Genomic DNA, 19,332 nt, shown 5'->3' on the forward strand with positions numbered 1-19,332 from the left:
TCTTTACTAAAAATACAAAAAATTAGCTGGGTGTGATGGCAGGTGCCTGTAATCCCAGCCACTCAGGAGGCTGAGGCAGGAGAATCACTTGAACCTGGGAGGCAGAGGTTGCGGTGAGTTAAGATCACACCAATTCCCTCCAACCTGGGAAGCAAGAGCAAAACTCCATCTCCAAAACAAATAAATTAAATAAAACAAAGAAATAGGAGGGAAGCAGAGGGTGCTGGCATCAGTGCAGGTGAGGGGATACTAATGGTAGTAGGAGCTTGTAGAAATTCTCTTCTGAGTGCAAGCTATTTTTTCACTAAAATGGAAAGCAAACTCATCTAAGGTGAGATATGTTAGAGATGTGAATAGATTAAGTAATTGCCAGACCAGCAGGAGAGTAAATAGAGTAGAGAAAAAAGAATTGCCAGGCAGCCTTAAGGCTTCCCTGAGGTTGGTGACCAAGGATTTAAAGTGGGAAGAGTCAGCGTGGAGGTGTGTTACTCTCCACCCGCATTCAGTTGCCCAGCTGCAGGCAGGGCATTTGCAGAGATTGGGGTTTTGTCACATTAGCATAGTGAAACAAGAAAGGAGCAAGGGCATTGATATGGAACCTCCCAGGGAGTGATCACAGTGAAATTAGGGATACAATTAAGAAGTAAGAACTTGAGGAGGAAGACTCACCTTGTGAAGGTAAGTGGACTACAGATGCTGGTGAGTTCCAGCAGCTATTGGAGTACTAGATTGAGTGAGCTGGAAGGTAGGAGAAGTTGGTTAAAGAATAGGAAGCTCAAAATTGAATCATGGAAGGTTTTCAGATATTGGTAATATCAGAGACTGGAGTATGACCATGTAAGTGGCTTAAGTATGTAACATTTTTTCTTTCTGGAAGTTTATCCTTGGTTTTTAGAAATTTCACCTAGAGGTGCCAAGAGAGTTAGTCTTCATTCATTGTTCTTGGTGCTCATTGGACCCTTTTAATACAGAGATTTTTGTCTCTCAGTTCTGGAAATTTGTCTCTTGTTTTTCTTTTTAACTTAATCTTCATTCTGGAATCCTTAACCAAAGACTAGAGGGCTTGAAAAGAGCCTCCATTTTTATAAAAATCTGCCTTCTGTCTCTGTTTTTTTACTTTCTGGGCAATATTTTTAACTTTATCTTCCAGTCTTTCTGTTAAAAATATGTGTGGGGGCTGGGTGTGGTGGCTCATGCCTGTAATCTCAGCACTTTGGGAGGCTGAGGCAGGAGGATCACTTGAGGTCAGCAGTTTGAAACCAGCCTGGCCAACATGGTGAAACCCCCTCTACTAAAAAATCTAAAAAAATTAGCCAGGTGTGGTGTCGCGTGCCTGTAATCCCAGCTATTTGGGAGGCTGAAGTAGGAGAATCGCTTGAACCCAGGAGGTGGAGGTTGCACCACTGTGCAAGTGAGCCAAGATTGAGCCACTGTACTCCAGTCTGGGTGACAGAGCAAGACTCCATCTCCAAAAAAAAAAAAAGGGTGGGGCAGGGCGTGGTGGCTCACGCCTGTAATCCCAGCACTTTGGGAGGTCAAGGCAGGTCACGAGGTGTCAGGAGTTAAAGATGAGCCTGGCCAAGGTTGTAAAAACCCCGTCTCTACTAAAAATACAAAAATTAGCCAGGCGTGATGGTGGGTACCTGTAATCCCAGCTGCTCAAGAGGCTGAGGCAGGGAATTGCTTGAACCTGGGAGGCGAAGGTTGCAGTGAGCTGAGCCGAGATTATGCCCCTGCACTCCAGCCTGGGCAACAGAGCGAGACTCCATCTCACAAAAAAAAAAAAAAAAAAAAAAAAAAGGCTATGTGTGTGTCTTGTCTTCTTTCCCCAGTTTACTCTTTGATCATTTTTATCTGTTTGTTGCTGTCTTTACAGCATCTAGCTCTGGTATCATGAATGCTGTTTCTTCTGCTGGCTCCCTGAGAATAGTAAAGGCTTTTTTTTGAGACAAGAGTCTCCGTCTGTCACCCAGGCCTGGAATGCAGTGGCACAATCTCGGCTCACTGCAACCTCTCACAAGTCATGTTAACAAGTTTGGAGAATAGAGGAGAAAAAAAATCCCACAAACCTAGTATTTTGGATACCGTTTTCATTTTTGTATATTCTCCATATACATGTTTTTTCAACATTTTTATTGTAATTTTGTATCTCATTTTTTCTGCCCTTGGATTTTTATCCAAAGCAGTTTATATTGCCACGTAATCATCATCATTGTTCATTTCAGTGGTTACGTACAATGCCATTGATGAAAACAGCAGTTTTCAAACTTTTCTGTCTCAGAACTCCTTTAAATTGAAAATTGAGAACTCCTCAAAGCTTCCATTAATTAGGGTTATCTATATTGATAGCTACTGAATTGAAGTTACTTAGGAACTTAAAATATATATTAATTCATTAAAAATAATCCTGTTACATGATAATGTAAATAACATTTTCATGAAAAACAGTTCTTTTCCAAAGCAGATTATTGAGACAGTGACATTGTTTAAATTTTTGGCAAACGCCTTTAATGTCTGGCTTAGCAGAAGATAGCTGGGTTCCTGTATCTGCTCTGCATTCACACTCTTTCGGTGTGTTGTTTTGGTTGAAGTGTATGAAGAAATGTATGGCCACCAAAGGAAGGGAGTATCTTAATAACCTTTTCAGCTGATTGTGGATGTTGTTCTTTGACATTATATCAAAACTCAGTGTTTTTTGGGGGGTGGGTAGACAGTGATGAATCGAATTTTTATTCAAAACAACTGTTAGTGACTGACAATAAAAAGTTAAAATGCTGAATGATTTGCTTCAACTTAAAATTAATTATATCCCAAGAACAGGAGTCCACCAGGTTGCCTGAGGGGAGGGGTGAGCTGGCCCAGGTCAGAAACAGCAGGTCAAAACTCCTGTGCTGATCAGTGCGATGGGAATTGGGATCAAGATTGCCCCTGTGAATAGCCACTGCACTGCAGCCTGGGAACATGGGGAGATCCTGTCTCTTAAAAAAAAGAAATACGCCTGTAATCCCAGCACTTTGGAAGGCCGAGGTGGGCGGATCAAGAGATCAAGACCATCCTGGCCAACATGGTGAAACCCCATCTCTACTAAAAATACAAAAATTAGTTGGGCGTGGTGGCAGGCGCCTGTGGTCCCAGCTACTTGGGAGGCTGAGGCGGAAGAATCACGTGAACCCAGGAGGCAGAGGTTGCAATGAGCCGAGATCGCGCCACTGCACTCCAGCCTGGTGATAGAACAAGACTCCGTCCCAAAAAAAAAAGAAACAGGCCAGGCGTGGTGGCTCACGCCTCTAATCCCAGCACTTTGGGAGGCCGAGGCGAGTGGATCACAAGGTCAAGAGATCGAGACCATCCTGGTCAACAACGTGAAACACCGTCTCTACTAAAAATACAAAAAATTAGCTGGGCATGGTGGCGCATGCCTGTAATCCCAGCTACTCGGGAGGCTGAGGTAGGAGAATTGCCTGAATCCAGGAGGCGGAGATTGCGGTGAGCCAAGATTGCCCATTGCACTCCAGCCTGGGTAACAAGAGCGAAACTCCGTCTCAAAAAAACAAACAAACAAAAACTAATTGTAGCAGATTGGAAAACAAGCAGGACAAGAGTCAAAGCAAGCCTTGGTGTAAAATATAACATATTTTTTCTATAAATGTTACATATCTTATGTAACTAAAAATCATAAAAACAATCAGCATGCTTTTAGTACAACCTGGAGGTATAGTTAATGTACAGGAAAAAACTCCATATAAACCTAATCCCAGTATATTAAAAAAATCACTTGACTTTACAGTTTTCAACATTTTTTTTTCTTTTTGAGACAGGGTCTCACTCTGTCACCCAGGCTGGAGTGCAGTGGTGTGATCTCGGCTCACTGCAGCCATCTACCTCCTGGCCCCAAGCAGTCCTTCCACCTCAGCCTCCTGAGTAGCTGGAACCACAAGTGTGAACCACCACATCCAGCTAATTTTTTGTATTTTCTGTAGAGATAAAGTCTCCACATGTTGCCCAGGCTGGCTTCAAACTACTGAGCTAAAGTGATCCTTCTGCCTGGGCCTCCCAAAGTGCTGGGATGATAGGGATGAGCCGCCGCACCCAGTCAGCACTTTTTTTACTGTGGTAAAATAAGTACAACACAAAAGTTATTTTAACCATTTTTTAAGTGTATAGTTCAGTGACATCAGGTATATGTACATTGTTGAACAACCATCACTACTATTCATTTTCAAGGCAAATAGTTAATACTTTTTGTGGATTCTTTATTTGCAAATGCATCTACTTGATGCAATTTATTTATAACCCAAAATCAGTACAGTGCATTGGTAATCCTTTTTGGACATGTGCAGAATGGTGAAAAAATGTGCACATCCTAGCTATGGTTCAGCAAGGGAACACTTTGCCTTCTTATTTCAGTCTTTGTGCTGTGAACCAGTGTCTTTTTTGTGGTCTATTTAATGCCTTTTTTTTTTTTTTCATTTTTGTACTTTTTGTTGATGATTTTGCTGTTTAAAATGGGCCCCAGGCATAGTGCTGAGGTGCTAGCTAGTCTTCCTAATGCACACTTGAGTGAGGCTTACCTAACACATGCATTTGCTTTGGGCACATCATAACCTTGCTATGGATGCAGCTGTGGACATTTGAGTTTTTCCTTGCACTGTGCATGGCTTTGATGCTTTACAAAGAAGATGCATGTATTAGAAATTTCACTCAGGTGTGCATTTCAATGCTGTGACTATGAATTCAGTGTTAACCAATAATATATAAAGAAGACATGCACGTAAAACAAATTGATCAGTTGATGCAAAACTGTTGCGACGAGAAGCTTGTGGAAACCTAACCCTATATTTCCCCTAGAAGCAATGATTTAGTATTCACTAATTCAGTGAGTACAGTAACTTCATAGAATGTTACCACAAATAACAAGAATTGACTATATCTCAATTTTTTTTTTTCTCTCTTTTTTTTTTTTGGTGGGGGGAGGAAGGCAGGAAGGAAGGGAGAAGGACGGTAGGGAGGAAGGAAGGGATGAAGGAAGGAAGGAAGGGAGGAAGCGGGGAGGGAGGGAGGGAGGGGAAGAAAGGAAATCAAGCAATGAAAGAGACATTGCCGACCTGGATCTAGCGGTTTACAAGTTGATTTCTTTTTTTTTGAGAGAAGGAAAGAAAAAAAAAATAATAAGTAAAGGAGAGGAAGAAAGAGGAGAGAAAGAGGGAGAGTAAATGGAAATATTGCTTTATTTTGAAAAAAATTGGGTATTAATAATGGCCAATCAATGTTTCATTTAAACTAATGGGTAGGTGTGATGTGGTATTGACAAGAATGTATATTTTGTGTATTTGAAGTGGGGAGCTCTATAAATATTTATTAAGTTTACTTGTTCTGGATCTGAGTTCGAGTCCTTGATATCCTTATTAATTTTCTGTCTCATTGAATCTAAGTCTCCTATCTGGGTGTTAGGATCGTTAGCTCTTGTTGTTGCATTGATCCTTTTACCACTATACCTTTGTTGCTTTAAAATCTATTTTATCCGATACAAGAATTGCAACTCCTGCTTTTTATTTATTTATTATTTATTTTTGCTCTCCATTTGGTTGGTAAATCTTTCTCCATCCCTTTGTTTTGAGTCTTTGTGTATCCTTGCATGTGAAACAGGTCTGGATGTAACATGCCATTGGGTTTTGGCTGTGTCTTTTGATTGGGAATTTAGTCAATTTAAATTTAGGGTTACTGCCATTTGATGTTGACTGGCTGTTTTATCCATTTGTTGGTGTAAATTCTTCTTTATGTTGGTGCTCTTTACTTTTTGGTGTATTTTTAGAAAGGCTAATACTGGTTGTTTCTTTCTGTGTTTAATGCTTCTTTCAGAAGCTCTTGTAAAGCAGGCCTGGTGGTAATAAAATCTCTGAGTTCTTGCTTGTTTATAAAAGATTTTATTTTTCCTTCAGTTGTGAAGCTTAGTTTGGCTGGATATGAAATTCTGGGCTGAAGGTTCTGTTCTTTGAGGATGTTGAATATTGGCCCCCACTCTCTTCTGGCCTGTAGAGTTTCTGCCGAGAGATCTGCTGTAAGTCTGATAGGCTTGCCTTTGTGGGTTATCTGACCTTTCTCTCTGGCTGCCCTTAGTATCCTCTCCTTCGTTTCAACCCTGGTGAATCTAACGATTATGTGCCTTGGGGTTGCTCTTCTTGAGGAATATCTCTGTGGTGTTCTCTGTATTACCTGGGGTTGAATGTTGACCTGCTTTGCTAGTTTAGGAAAATTTTCCTGAATAATATCCTGAAGGGTATTTTCCAGCTTGGATTCATTCTCTCCGTCGCATTCAGGTACACCTATCAGACGTAAATTTGGTCTTTTCACATAGTCCCACATTTCTTGGAGACTTTGCTCATTCCTTTTTATCCTTTTTTCTCTAATCTTTTCTTCACGTTTTATTTCATTAAGTTGGACTTTGACCTCTGATATCCCTTCTTCTGCTTGAACAATTCGAGTGTTTAAACCTGTGCATACTTCTCAGAGTTCCTGTATTGTATTCTTCAGTTCCATTAATTCACTCATACTCCTCTCTAAGTTGTCTATTCTCAATAGGATTTCGTCAAACCTTTTTTCAAAGTTCCTAGTTTCTTTACATTGGGCTACAACATGTTCTTTTAACTCACCGAAGTTTGTTATTATCCATTCCTTGAAGAGTGATTCTGTCATCAGGAGGCGCTCGTTCTCCATCAAGCCTTGTTCCATTGTTGATGTGGAACTGTGATCATCTTTAGAAGAGTATTCTCAGCTTTTTTACGCTGGTTTCTTCCCGTCATTGTAAATTTATCCTCCTGTCGTCTTTGAAATTACCAACTTTCAGATTAGGTCTCTTGTGTGGATGTCCAGGTTGTTAGTTCCCAGGGCCAGAGCAGTGGCGTTAAAACTGATGGTGCTTTTCTGCCCAGGATTCTCCTGTCGGGCTTCCTTCTTGTTTCCGTAGTAGGCGACTCTGCCTTCCCGGGGCTCCAAACCTCGGTTAGAAGGGGAACCGGTCTTGTTTACTCTGCGCCGCCGCGCCGAGGTGCCGGCGGAACCGCTGCGCCGACCACGAGAGTCGCGCTGGCGACTCGTGTGTTTCCACCACTGGGGGATCTTCTGCTCCGTGAGCGACCAGACTTTGAAAGTGTGGCGTCCTCTAGTTCTCCGCGCCTTCCCTGAGAGCTGCAATCCCGGGATGTTAGCGATCGGCCATCTTGGATCGTCTCTATATCTCATTTTTTGAAAGAAGAGGCTTTATTATGGGAAGGGCACTAGGAAGAATCATAGGCTTTCTTCATTTGCCTGATTTTTGCTTCTGTTCATGTCTTCAAGAGGGGAGACCTAAGAAGAAAACTGAGAGCTCCCAGTAAATGGCTTACCTTCACGGAGGCCAGAAGAACTTTGGCCTTTACACTGGGACATTTCATACACACAGCATAGAGTTGTTTTCTCCAGACAGTTGAGTTTTTCCTTTTCCAAGCATATTCTAGGGTTGTCTTCCTGTGCCCTACTACATGTGCCACTATACTGTTACATTTTTATCTCCCAGAAATTCTTCAAAGTCACTTTTCTACTGGCGGTATGGCACCCCTTCCTTTCTGTTGACCATGCCTTGTCATTTGGTCTCTATTCTTCAGTGGGCCTGTCAGGTGGCAGAAGAGAGAAATGCATGTGATCAGTATGCCATTGTTAACCAATGTCCTCATTACGGTTATGAAAATAACTTTTTATTTAATTATTTTTATTCAAGTTACACTGTTACACAGTTTAAAGAGTTAGGGTTATGGTTCAAGACTTGTTACAAGAGTCCCCCTAGACTCACCTGTTTCCCTGTCTCCCAAGATGGCCACTTTTAATCTTTTAAAGTGATTCTTTCCTCTTCTAAAGCTTCTTTATAACATGCTTGTAGTCTTACTTGTTTTTCAGGTTTAGGCATTATCTGTTGACATTTAAAGTCATCATGGACTTTAAAAAACACAAAAACTCTTTATTGAAATGTACCACAGGCTGGGCGTGGTGGTTCATGCCTGTAATCCCAGCACTTTGGGAGTCCGAGGTGGGCAGAAAATGAGGTCAAGAGATCAAGACCATCCTGGCCAACATGGTGAAACCCGTCTCTACTAAAAATAAAAAAAATTAGCCGGGCGTGGTGGCGCACACCTGTAGTCCCAGCTACTCGGGAGGCTGAGGCAGGAGAATCGCTTGAACCTGGGAGGCAGAGGTTGTAGTGAGCCAGGATCATGCCACTGTACTCCAGCTGGGACGACAGAGTAAGACTCTGTCTCAAAAAAAAAAAAAAAAAAAAAAGAAGAGGAAAACATAACACACATAAAGAAAGAGTGCCCAAATCGTAAATCTACAGCTTGACGAATTATCACAAAGTAAACACATTTGAATTACCATGACCCAGTCAAAAAATGTACTGTGACCTACACCCTAGAAGCCTCCCTTTGGCCTCCTTCAAATCCCTTCACTACCTCCACTTCCTCAAGTGAACCATTGTGCCAGCTTCTAATGCCATAGGTTTCATTTGTTTGTTGTTTTAACATTGTACTAATAGAATGTTACAGTATTATTAATAATAGTATATTTTGTGTCTACTTCTTTACTTCATGCTTGTGATATTCTTCCATGTTGAGGTTTTCATTTTAACCAACTTGTAGTTGTTTGGCTTGGTTTCCTTTTGCTATGGATTGAATTATATGTCCTCAAAATTTGTATGTGTAAGCCCTAACCTGCAGTGTGACTGTATTTGGTGATAGGGTCTTTATAGAAGATTAAGTGGAGTTGCAAGTATGAGCTCTAATTCATAGGATTAGTGTTCTTACATGAAGAGACACCAGAAAGCTAGCTTTCTCTACCATGTGAGAACACAGGGAGAGGGTGGCCATCTGCAAGCAAGCCAGAGAGAAGGTCCCCTTCAGAACTATGAGAAAATACATTACTGTTAAGTCCCCCAGTCTGTGGTGTTTTAGTTATGGCAGTCCATGCTGACTAATGCGTCATTCTTCAGGCACTTCGTCCCATAAAGGACTTGCCATCTTTTTTTTTTTTTTTAGCCTCCTGTTTTAGTGGTTGTGGATGCTGTAACACCTTTCAGAAGCAGGGTGTTAGGATCTTTTGACCATTAGTGAACTAACAGGAAGTGGAAAACAAGGATTTTTCTCCAGTGGGTGTTTGCTGTGGATTTGTTGGGAGAAGCCCTTCTTGTGTATGAGCTGTCCTTATCCCTGTTTTGTAATTTTCCACTTTGCTGCTGGCACAGAGTGAATGCAAATGGAATTTCCCAGAAATTTCCACAGCAGGTGGCTCTCACTTAGTGAGCCCCCTTGGCATTTGTTTTGTCTGCCTTTACCCAACTCCACAATCATTGGAATGAAGGGGTGGTCTTCTCTCAAGTCTGCACCTTTCTGAGGCACTGCAATCGGGGATACCCCACAGTTATCACCTCTTTTGGTTACCCCAAGGTTTCAGCTTTGTCTGAGCTCTCTAGACCCCAGCTCTGGGCCAAGGTGATTTTGGTGGAGTCACCCCAGCAGGGAGCTAGGAGGAAGAGGGGATTAGGAATTCCCACTCAGACTTCCTTGCTGCACATACACGTCACGCTAAGTGATGATGTTTCACTCTGGGGACATGGTTGCTTTTGATAAAATGACTTTTCTACAGTTTCGTTAAGCTGAATGAAACATATTTGGAGCTCCTGTTTTTGCTTCAGATGCTCAAGATGAAAGTGTTTAAGAACAGAGTCGACCGGGCGTGGTGGCTCACGCCTGTAATCCCAGCACTTTGGGAGGCCAAGGCGGGTGGATCACGAGGTCAAGAGATCGAGACCATCCTGGTCAACATGGTGAAACCCCGTCTCTACTAAAAATACAAAAAAGTAGCTGGGCATGGTGGCGCGTGCCTGTAATCCCAGCTACTCAGGAGGCTGAGGCAGGAGAATTGCCTGAACCCAGGAGGCGGAGGTTGCAGTGAGCCGAGATCACGCCACTGCACTCCAGCCTGGGTAACAAGAGCGAAACTCCATCTCAAAAAAAAAAAAAACAGAGTCAGGCTGGGTGTGGTGGCTCATGGCTGTAATCACCAGCCTGGTCAACGTGGCAAAACTCCATCTCTACTAAAAAAAATACAAAAATTAGCCAGGCATGGTGGCATGTGCCTGTAATCCCAGCTACTTAGGAGGCCAAGGCACGAGAGTTGCTTGAACCCAGGAGGTAGAGGTTGCAGTGAGCTAAGATCCTGCCACTGCGCTCCAGCCTGGGTGACAGTCTCAAGGAAAAAAAAAAAAAAAAAAAGAATAGAATCTTTAGAATAGTGGCAGGATGCCGTGGCTCATAATCCTAGCACTTCCGGAGGCTGAGATGGGCAGATTGCTTGAGCCCAGGAGTTTGAGACCAGCCTGGGAAACATAAGGATACCTCATTTCTACAAAAAATTAGCTGGACATGGTAGCATGTGCCTATAGTTCCATCTACTCAGGAGGCTGAGACAGGAGAATCACCTGGGTCTGGGGAAGTCAAGGGTGCAGTGAGCTATGATCATGTCACTGCCCTCCACTCAGCAAGAGACTGAGACCTCATCTCAGAAAAAATAAAGAATCTTTAGCATAGGAGGAGGGTACGTAGCAGAACCAGAGAAACTAGTGATTAAGAGTGCAGGTGTGAAAATAGAAACTAGGTCTCAGGAGTTCAGAGAGAAGAAGAACTGGAAAGACAGCATGTTTGATGGATTTGGCCGTGAGTAGGAGGAAGAAAACAATGGAGGCCAGAAAAGTATGTGTATATCTAAGGGTTTCTTTGGAATTGGGAGATCCAGGTATACCATGTAAAATTACTTATGAAGGTAAAGTTTGAAGAAAATTCATTTGACTTTGATTTATATAATTTTTAAAACCACATTATCTGGTAAAACACCAGAAGTCCTGTTTCTTGGTTACTGATATGGGTGTTCAAGGCCTCAGATCAGCTCAGCATTTATGTATTTATGTATGTACGTATGGATTTACTTATTTAGGGATGGAGTCTCATTCTGTCGCCCAGGCTGCTTGCAGTGGCTCTATCTTGGCTCACTGCAGCATGCATTCATTTATTTAATCTTTTTTGAGATGGCGTCTCATTCTGTCACCCAGGCTGGAGTGCAATGGCTCCATCCTGGCTCACTGCAACCTCTCCCTCCAGGTTTCAAGTGATTATCCTGCCTCAGCCTTCCAAGTAGCTGGTTGAAGTATAGGCATCTGCCACTAAGCCCAGCTAATTTTTGTATTTTTAATAGAGATGGGGTTTCACCATGTTGGGCAGGCTGGTCTTGAACTGCTGACTTCAGGTGATCCACCCACTTCAGCCTCCCAAAGAGTTGAGATTACAGGTGTGAGCCACCATGCCTGGACAACTTAGCATTTATTGAGTATTCCTTGTGTACCAGTTAGGGCTATAAAGATGAATAATATGTATTTTCTTCAGTTGAGACATGTATAAGACAGTTCACATTTGCCTATTTCAGTTGTCAGTATTTTCTTTTGCTTATTCAGTTTCCATTGAAACTAATATTTTCTAAATATAAAATTAGAATTCCAATTTTGTATTTCTCAGGCACACACCCTCATTTACCCTCCACTCCTTCCCCAGTTCTGATTTGCTTCCTCCCAAAGATGGGGGTGATGCTTCATCCACTCCAGGGTCAGAATCGCTAAATGCCTTGTTGCAGTGATTTTTTCTGTGGCTCCTCTGGAGATTATAGGCTCCTAGGGAATAAATAATGTGGTCAGGTGGAGGCTTCAGACCAAGGTAAGCAGGGTTTTAAAAACATGGTGTTCATATACATAGTGCAGCCATTCTCAAAACTGGCATGGAGAGACCCCTGGAGGTTTCCTGAGACAATTTTAAGGAGTCTGCTGAGTCAGAAACTTTGTGATACTATTAAAACATTGGCTTTTTTCATTTTTTTCTTTCACAAGCGTAGAGTGGAATTTTCCAGAGGTTACATGATGTGTGTGTGATATAGCACAACAGATTGAATACAGAAGCTCCTATGAAAATTTCACACAAATATATTACTCGTGTTAAAATGGGCTTATTGTTATTTTGGAATAAATTGTTAAACACCTATTATTATTATTTTTTTTTACAGTTTCTCAGTGTTTACTTGTATTATGGTAAATATTCATTGATACAACCCACATTTGGGGGACATCAGTAACCTTTAAGAGTGTAAAAGGTGACCAAAAAGTGGGAACCTTTGTTGTAGAGAAACTCTTAAGCTCATTCCCTGGTCTTTGGCTATAGATGCTTTCTCCAGGGGTGGATCTTCCTGTGTCCTGCAGGGTGTCCAGTAGGAAGCACAGCCTCTTTGATCTTGTGGAGGTGGGCTCATTTGCTGTTCTGGAGCTCAAAGTGAGTGCAAAGCTGAGTTACTTTATATTCCCTGGTCATGGCAAAGTCTCCACTTTTGTTCCCTTCTGTCGTCCCTTTCGTTCTTTCCCCATTCAGAAATCATTTTTAACCCCACAGTGATAAGCTGACCAGAAGCTATAGAAGCTGTGGTACGTCCTGTATATCCTAATGGTTTTTAAAAATACTGGCTGGGGCTTATTCACCCTTTCTGAACAAAGGATGCTAGGTGACCCTTTTGTTGCCTCTGTATGTATTCACTTGGTTAGCCCACAGATTGCCTTCGACCTAGTTCCCTTTTCTTCTTCAACTGCCCAAAGGGCTTTTCTACTTTTTAAAAAAATAAAATGTTCTTAAAGTTTTCAGATACAACAGCTACCTATTTGTATGCTTACTTATCCCAGAGTCAGCTAAATTTGAAGTGTCAGTAAATTGTAAATAAAAGATTTACTACATTGCATATGTTTTTAGAATTGCTTTCTGTGTATAATTTCTCTTTTTTTTTTTCTTGGTTTGGAGGAGATGTCTGTAAGTAACTTGTCTATAAGTAACTTAAATATAAAATGTTGTAACAGTACCCTTATTAGATTGAAGCCCCAATTTGCTTATACCCTTATTAGGTTGAAGCCCCAATTTGTTTTTCTTTTTTTCTTTTTTTTTTCCTTTAAGTGAAAGGAAGTTTATTAAAGAAGTAAAGAAACAGGCCAGGCACAGTGACTTATGCTTGTAATCCCAGCACTTTGGGAGGCCAAGGAAGGTGGATCACCTGAGATCAGGAGTTCAGGACCAGCCTGGCTGACATGGCGAAACCACATCTTGACTAAAAATACAAAATTAGCCAGGTGTGGTTGTGAATGCCTGTAATCCCAGCTACTTCGGAGGCTGAGGCGGGAGAATCACTTAGAACCTGGGAGGCAGAGGTTGCAGTGAGCCGAGAGCGTGCTACTGCACTCCAGCCTGGGCAACAGAGGGAGACTCTGCCTTAAAAAAAAAAAAAGAAGAAGAAGAAGAAGTAAAGAAACAAAAGAATGGCTACTCCAGAGACAGAGAGCATGGGCTGTTTGACTGGGTCTACTTACAGTGATTTCTTGATATTGCTAAACAAGGGATGGATTATTCATGAGCTCTCTGGGAAAAGGGCAGAGATTTCCTGGAACTGAAGGTCCCTCCCCTTTTAGGGGACTATTTAGGGTAACTTCTCAAAGTAGCTGTGGCATTTGTAAACTGTCATGATGCTGGTGGGAGTGTCTTTTAGCATGTTGATACATTATAATTAGTGTATAATGAGGAGTGAGTATGACCAGAGGACGCTTTTCATCGCCATCTTGGTTTTGGTGGGTTTTGGCCTGCTGCTTTACCACATCCTGTTCTGTCAGCAGGGTCTTTATGACCTGTGTCTTGTGCCGAGCTCCTCCTGTCTCATCCTGTGACTAAGAATGCCTAACCTCCTGGGAATGCAGCTCAGTAGGTCTCACACTTATTTTACTCAGCCCCTTTTCAAGATGGAGTTGCTCTGGTTCAAAAACTTGTGACATATTTTCCCCCTCCCTTTTATAGGGGGACCCTTAGTCCTAAAGAATTGTAAAGGGACAAATATCTATCATCTATAACTTCTTCAGGCCAAATAGGGGTGATTTGACTATTAGGTTCTCTTGTATTTAAGGTAGAGAGAAATTTAGTCAAAAAGCATTGGTATGGAAGCTTCTATTTTCAGTTACACAGTTTTATAAAGTTACAATTGCTTATTGTAACCAGCTGAGTTTTAGGTTTTGAGGTTTGTTTGCTTGCTTGCTTGCTTCTTAACAATGCCATATATCTTGGCATTTATCAGTCCATAATTACTAGATTCTTAAAATCCATAAATATTTTTTTCTAGGTTGCAATAAAAATAATTGACAAAACTCAGTTGAATCCAACAAGTCTACAAAAGGTAAGATTGGTTCAATGTCCAGTATTTTTTAAACAATTGTCAGTTCTAATTGCCATCTAATTTGTCCCTTAAATACCTCAGCTGTTATTTTTATTTTATGTTTAATGCCATAAAGTTTCCTATTCCTCAAATTAGTGCAGCTTAATGTAGTATTTCATAAAAATGGTTGGGTTATCTTCAGTCGAAGATTTACCTGTACTTTTTATTGAATATTCTAAATATTGACTAGAGTCTACAAAAATGTTTTCATGTAATTGATATTGTGCAGATTTGTACCTTTCTTATAGCTAATACTGAAAATTTTAAAGTCAACACTTTGGCTTCCTTAAACCCTTGACATACCACGTCTGATTAAGGAGTGACGGTTAATATAAAAGGGAAATGTAAAAGTAAAACTAAAAGTGGAAAAGCATGTTCATAAAGCATTATCGCCATTGGTTTCATTTAACATCGATCAAGTCTTTGTCCTAGTGCCTTTTAGAATCACCTGGGCAAATTTTTGAAAGTCTTAACACTTGCATAATAATGCCTACGCAATTAGGTAGGGCCCAAGCGTAGGTATTTCACTGGTAGGTACATCAGCAAATAATTAATGATCTTCATAAGAAAATCTTTCTAGTTGTTCTTAGCTTGGCAGAGCCTTTTTACATACTTCATTTGATTTTTGGATTTGGCCTGTAGTAGTTGGGCAGGTACAAAGACCATGAACTAGGAGCAGGAAGTACTGAATTTAAGTCCTGGCTCTGCCACTTAACGAGATGTCTGATTTGACCTTGAGCAAGGAACTTAACCTTTCTGGACCTTGGGTTTCTCACCTTTAAAATGGAGATAATTGGCTAGGCACGCAGTGGCTCACTTTTGTAATCCCAGCACTTTGGGAGGCTGAGGCGGGCGGATCACAAGGTCAGGAGATCAAGACCATCCTGGTCAACATGGTGAAACCCATCTCTACTAAAATTAAAAAATTAAAAAAAAAAGCCGGATGTGGTGGCGTGCACCTGTAGTCCCAGATGCTTGAGAGGCTGAAACAGGAGAACTGCTTGAACCGGGAGGTAGAGATTGCAGTGAGCCAAGATCAGGCCACTGCACTCCAGCCTGTTGTCAGAGCAAGGCTCCGTCTCAAAATAAATAAATAAATAAACAATAAATTTAAAATGGAGATAATTTAATCTTCTCATGATGGATGTGACTATTATTAAAATAACGCATGTAAAAGAGCTTTGTAAACTGCACTGCACTATACATTTGTAAGATATTTTGATAAGTGCAATGCTGTATATATATTACTAATGTATTCCTCATGGTTATTTATATCCTGGTAATTTTGAAGCCCTGTCTCTGTTATGTGTGTGGGAGGTGGGGAAGGAGATGGACTTTATCTTGCACTAAAAATGTTATTGAGACTAGTAGTTTTGTGATCTGCAACCCATATGGGCTTTAAGGCTTCTCAAAGTGGTCATGTAACATCTAAAAATTCCAGTCCTTTGCTCTGAAGAGTTAAATCTTGTCTATTTCCTTAAACTTTCTATATTAGTTTTTCTAAGGACTTGGTGCTAATAAATACATTAGGGGTTACTAAAATTTGGTATTCAGAACTAAAAACTTACACAGATGTTTACTGAGGACTCTAATTGAGTAGTCTATGATGTTACATACCTTTCACTATTCATGTGTTTCTGGATATAATTGTAATCCTAGCAGTTTTCCAGGAAAAAATTTTATCATGGTGTTGTATCAAGTTGGCTGCAGTTTTTTCTTCTTGTTTGCTTCCTTCCTTTCTTCATTTTTATTTTATTTTATTGGTCCTGATTTTTAATTGCTGCTCTTTTATTGTTTGTTACATTATTATTAGTTTGTTTGGTTAGCCCACTAGTGTGAAGATTTGTTTGTGGTATCATTCAAGTATGAACCATCCACAGAAGACCGATTCTAAAGCTAGCTCTATCCCAAGTTAAATAGCTTGATAAGTATAATATTACATGGCATTGTTTAAAATTGTGTGTATGAAAATAAATAAAAGTGTGTGTATAACTTGATGTAAAGTAAATTAGAAGCATTTTATATTATATATAATATATATATAAGTATATATAATTAGAAGCATTTCTTTCACATTCTTTTTCACCAGGTTTCTTATCTCCAGCCTCCCCTAGTCCCCCTACCAACTCCTGCCATTTTGCAACAATGTAGAGTGTTCCAGGAGACCTTGTCAGCCCCCTTTGGAACAGTCATTCTTGCAGTCCTTTTTCTTCTCAGCACTATTCATAGCTGTATCACACTTACTTCAGGAACAGCTCTCTTAGATAGTGATTTAAAGCCATGGAGCATGCCCTAGCAGCTAAGATTCATTGTAAAGAACATTCTACCATCAACAGTATGCAGTCTGTTTTTACTGCCACTACCAAAAAAGGTAGACTGGCTCATTCAGGCAGTGTTTGAACACACGTGTTAAAATATCAGTTTCGTGATACTCAGGCTTGCACGCTGGGTCATGAATATTTACTAAATGCACATATAAGTAAACCTGAGTTGACTCTGCAAATTGACGTTATTTTCACAGATGAGTCTCTTCATTTTTCCTTTGTATTTTTCTAGCCATTGAATTAATAAGCGTTAGATTTTAGTGAGAGATTTATTTTTCACCACTGTTTTTGTACTTTTTTTTTTTTTAAGAGATGAGTCTTGGTCTGTTGCCCAGTCTGGACTCGAACTTCTGGGCATAAGCAGTCTTCCCACTTCAGCCTCCCAAGTAGCTGGGACTACAAAGGCACACCACAGCATCTGGCTATATACCTTCTAACTTCTCACTACTATATCTGGGATGCTATTCTATTTTTAAGCATATTTTAGGTCAGATTTTTTTTTTTTTTTTTTTTTTTTTGAGTTGGAGTCTCGCTCTGTCGACCAGGCTGGAGTGCAGTAGCGTGATCTGAGTTCACTGCAACCTCCGCCTTTTGGGTTCAAGCTATTCTTCTCCCTCAACCTCCTGAGTAGCTAGGACTACAGGTGTACACCACTACACCTGGCTAATTTTTTTATTTTTAGTAGAGATGGGGGTTTTGCCATGTTAGCCAAGCGGGTCTGGTCTCAAACTCCTGACCTTAGCCTCCCTTAGCCACCTGCCTTAGCCTCCCCAAGTGCTGGGATTACAGGTGTGAGCCACCACACCCAGGCTGAGGTGGGCAGACCAGTTGAGGTCAGGAGTTCCAGACCAGCCTGGCCAACATGGTGAAACCCTGTCTCTACTAAAAATACAAAAACTAGCTGGGTCAGGAAGCTGAGGCAGGAGAGTTGCTTGAACCCAGGAGGCAGCAGAGTAAGACTTCGTCTCAAAAAAAAAAAAAAAACACCAAGAAATTTGTAACATGTAATGAAATAAAATAATTGATTTTTTAAACAATGTATTCATGATAGTTGGTTGGTTAGCCAACCTTGAGCACATTCAGGTATAGAGACGCTCTCCTTCCCATAGCATCTTATGCCAGTGTTCAGTGGCTTTGTTATTAGAGCCTTTTCCCCTTACTTCAGAATAGCATTTGTCTTCTGGAAACTTCTACAACACTGTTCTCTATTTTACCATATGGAGTTATAGTCACTCCAAACATAGCCCTTAGAAGTTGCTATTTTGGGTCTTCTTGATTTTCTCTTCTCCAGAGTAAATACCCTCAGCCTCTCTGGGTACTCCCACAGGAGTTGCCCTGAACAGAGGTCTACTTTATTCCATACTTGGAATTATTTTCCCCCTGCCACCTGAATTTGTTGGATTCCTGCTAAAATTCCTTTAATTGATTTTCTGCCTTAATTCCAGTCTTTTGGGGCATTTTGGAATAATGGGTCTTTTGTATTAGCTGCTATATAAATTGCATATGGAAGTCTCCATCCAATTAAAATATTAAGGCAAGAACAAGACCTTTCAATGGAGAATTCATCCTTCTAAGTTGATACTGCTGACCCAGTAGTAAAGCATATTTTGAGTAAGATTTAACCACCATTCTTAAATCTAGACTTACTAGGATAGAAAGGGAAATCCCTGTGTTTTTAAATTTTAATGAGATTTACAGAAGAAAACACAAATATATGCGAAATACCCAGTAAGATTTGTTGAAGTATTATTGACTGTAGATTTCATCAGGGTCTTTGTGGGGAAATCCTGCTTATACCCACCTCAGTCTCCTTCCTTCCTTCCTTCCATTCTTCCTTCCTTCCATTCTTCCTTCCTTCAGCTGGCCTTATCGTGATTCTAAAATAGGGCAACACTGCATTCCATAAAATAGAATAAGTGTTCCTATGAGCTGAGCAGAAGTTGGCTTTAGAGACAAAGACTGAAGAATGCTGAGGCAGGCCAGGCTCAGTGGCTAACTCCTGTAATCCCAGCACTTTGGAAGGCTGAGGCAAGAGGATCACTTGAGCGCAGGAATTTGAGACCAGCCTAGGCAACATAGAGAGGCCTGTCTCTACAAAATAAATAAATAAATAAATAAAACAAATTAAGCAGATGTGGTGGTGTGTACCTGTAGTCCCAGTTACTCAGGAGGCTGAGATGGAAGGATCGCTTGAGTCTAGGAGTTGAAGGCTGTAGTGAACTATGATGGTGCCCCTGCACTCCAGCCTGGGCAGCAGAGCAAAACTGTCTCAAAGAAAGAAGCTAAAGCAAAGCACAAAGAGTGTATTGGTCCTTTCGGAGTTACTTTTTGTAAGGCAGGGACAAGGAAACAGAACAATAGACTGCGCAATAGACTACACCACATAGAAAAATAACTGATTAGTTAACATCAGGTTAATTCACACTACATTTTTTTTCTGTAAGGATTAAAGCAGTAGGAACTTCATTATGGTGCCAGCTAAAGTTTTTTTGTTTGTTTGTTTTTTTAGACAGAGTCTCGCCCTGTTGTCCAGGCTGGAGTGCAGTGTCATGATCTCAGCTCACTGCAACCTCCACCTCCCGGGTTCAAGAGATTCTCCTGCATCAGCCCCCCGAGTAGCTGGGACTACAAGTGCATGCCACCACGCCCA

The 19,332-nt window shown here is 41.0% G+C and overlaps 1 protein-coding gene across 31 annotated transcripts in view; it reads left to right on the forward strand.

Annotated features, from left to right (window-relative positions):
• Positions 1-19,332, forward strand: part of MARK3 (microtubule affinity regulating kinase 3) — a 124,839-nt gene that overhangs the window by 28,743 nt on the left and 76,764 nt on the right. For 28 of the 31 annotated variants that reach the window (XM_035261627.3, XM_035261613.3, XM_035261612.3 and 25 more), the window contains one exon: positions 14,266-14,319. The exons of the other annotated variants lie outside the window; for them this stretch is intronic. In XM_035261627.3, the coding sequence (XP_035117518.1) occupies positions 14,266-14,319 (54 nt within the window). The remainder of the gene's footprint in view (positions 1-14,265; positions 14,320-19,332) is intronic. 31 annotated transcript variants of the gene reach the window in all.

Source organism: Callithrix jacchus, chromosome 8 (assembly GCF_049354715.1).
Source record: "Callithrix jacchus isolate 240 chromosome 8, calJac240_pri, whole genome shotgun sequence".
Lineage (NCBI taxonomy): Eukaryota > Metazoa > Chordata > Mammalia > Primates > Cebidae > Callithrix > Callithrix jacchus.